At 35.0% G+C, this 2,277-nt stretch overlaps 1 protein-coding gene across 2 annotated transcripts in view; it reads left to right on the top strand.

Annotated features, from left to right (window-relative positions):
- LOC111445890 (pentatricopeptide repeat-containing protein At4g04790, mitochondrial-like) overlaps positions 1-2,277 on the top strand; it is a 12,923-nt gene that overhangs the window by 3,924 nt on the left and 6,722 nt on the right. For both annotated transcript variants that reach the window (XM_023084420.1, XM_023084419.1), the window contains exon 5: positions 476-540. In XM_023084420.1, coding sequence (XP_022940188.1) covers positions 476-540 — 65 coding nt within the window. The remainder of the gene's footprint in view (positions 1-475; positions 541-2,277) is intronic.

The raw sequence follows: 2,277 nt of genomic DNA, 5'->3' as shown, positions 1-2,277 counted from the left end.
GGGGGGGGGGGGGGGGAGTGGTGGGTTGGGTGGTGTGAATGAGGGAATGTGAAGAGGACATGGTTTGGGTGGTACTGTGGAAAAGAATTGATTTTTAGAATCAAACAAATGTCAATTTTGTAAAAACTTAAAAAATACCCATCAATACATCCCACTAAATAATATTTGAAGTTCCAATAAATAAGGATTTTTTTTAACAAAGTTCCATCTTATAGTAAAAGATGAGGAATATCTTAGGCTTTTAACATGTTATTCACTAGTGATTAATAACATTTAAATATGTTTGCATGGGTATTATATTTATTTGACTTTCTTCAATTGATATTATCCATCTTTATTTATTGTACTCTGCTCAGATCACATTTCTTCGGCTAGAATTGTGTTTTTGGTTTAATAGTCGTGATATGCTCATCATTATTGCATAAATATCTTATCATCTTCGTACCCATATTGTATTGCTGAATTGAAACTGCAGGGAATGGAGCAGAGAATATCCCTTACCTTATATATAATCATGTTGTCAGCATTCCAAATTTAGCGGTGAGGTTCCCATGAATAGTGCTGGTAATTTCCTTGAGTCTACAAATCTCTCAGGCACTTCTGCTTTTCAGGCAGTTTGATTGTTTTAGAAGTGGTTGCTCTTTTTCTTTTTCAAAATTTTATTTTGCAAGTCATTTTTTTATTTTCGTATTGTCATATTGCTCTTTAAAACCTCCATGTCTCTAAACACTATTGTTCCTTTCAGGGCACCGACCCTAAAGAGAATCAAATAAGTCAGCCTACCACAAAACCCTACCCTTCCCACGAAAGGGTAATTGCAAGAGGATCTCCGACATCCTAGTATTGCACTCCTCCTTTGTATATAAGAACCCAATCCTTATCGTGAAAAGTCTGATGTATAGCTAACACCAAACGACTGAAAATAGCTATCCTAGATAGAGTGAGCAAACTGACAATCCCGAGGTCATGATCCTAAGTCTTTAGATGTACTCTTACAAAGAATGCACCACAGAGGACCAAGAAAAAATGTCTTAAAACTTGATTCAAAATTAACTAATTGAGATAGCTACAACTTTATTAATTGTTTTCCTTGTTTCTCTAGAGCCTATTATGCTAGCCAAGTAGAACGGAAAAACCACAATTACACACAGGCCAATTCCTTGCTACCAATTTCAATCATTCATGACAATTGTGGATCACAAACTTTTGAACAACAATAGAACGATCAATACTAAATTAAGGTGTCAATAAAAAAAGAAAAAAACTTGAATTAAAGAAGACTCCTATTCAACTCAAAGACGAACAAAATTATAATTGGAATGTTTCACCCTTGAATAAAAAATGAAAACTTAACCACACATCATAAAAGAGAAACAAAAACTGGAAAGGGAGAAGAAGCCTTGTACCCCTCTCTCTCTCTCTTGCTGTTGTTTTTCTTTTTCTGCTCAAGGGGAAGTAAACTCACTGCTCACACACTATTTTCCATAGTACAAGGCCCTCTATTTATACTCAAGTGCGGAGGAATCTCATTGACAATAGGCTTCTCCCTTCCTAAAATACTGCTGAAAAAAAAAAAACTGAAATGAAGAAGTCTGCCACCTTCTTCAGCAGAAACGGAAGTTTGCGCATGATTCGCAGACCAAAAGTGTGGTTTATCAAAAGTTCAACCAACCTCTATTGTTGAAAGCCCTGTTGTTTTGCTTCTACAACAAAGCCTGGAGAACACCCAGTTATTATGTAGTCTAAGGGTCTTTTTTTCCTTTTAAAAAAGATGTCTTTATAACACAAGGATAGGAGAAAATTCATATTGCTAGGAAGGATCATCTCCCAACTGAATACAGACTGTATTTGATTTCAATAGTTCAACTCGTAAAAAGATGTTCTTGTCTCTTTGAATCTTTTTTGTGCACAACTCTCCTACTCAAGAGAGAGAAAGAGATGGATTCCTCCCTTGGATCTTCTCTTGGGTGTTGATGCTCTCATGACCAAGGTCGTATGGAAATAACTTTACTTTTTGATAGCCTCCATGGAAAATCACCCTGTACAATGGCTCATAATACTCTGTAAAGAGTATTAATGCTCTTCCTAGAAAGTGCATGTTAACTATAGACTATAAAAAGAATTTTACTTTCTTGAAGGTTTTATCCTACAACTCAAATTGGTTAATTTGAACGTAGCTTAACAGTTAAAGTCTCCTATTACCTTCAATAAAGTTGAAGGTTTGATCTCTTACCCCTATATTTTTGTTAACTCAAAAAAAAAAAAAAAAAAAAAAAA

Source organism: Cucurbita moschata, unplaced genomic scaffold (assembly GCF_002738365.1).
Source record: "Cucurbita moschata cultivar Rifu unplaced genomic scaffold, Cmos_1.0 Cmo_Scf00008, whole genome shotgun sequence".
Lineage (NCBI taxonomy): Eukaryota > Viridiplantae > Streptophyta > Magnoliopsida > Cucurbitales > Cucurbitaceae > Cucurbita > Cucurbita moschata.
The sequence above is the reverse complement of the archived record's forward strand: the minus strand, read 5'-3'. Positions and strand labels throughout refer to the sequence as shown.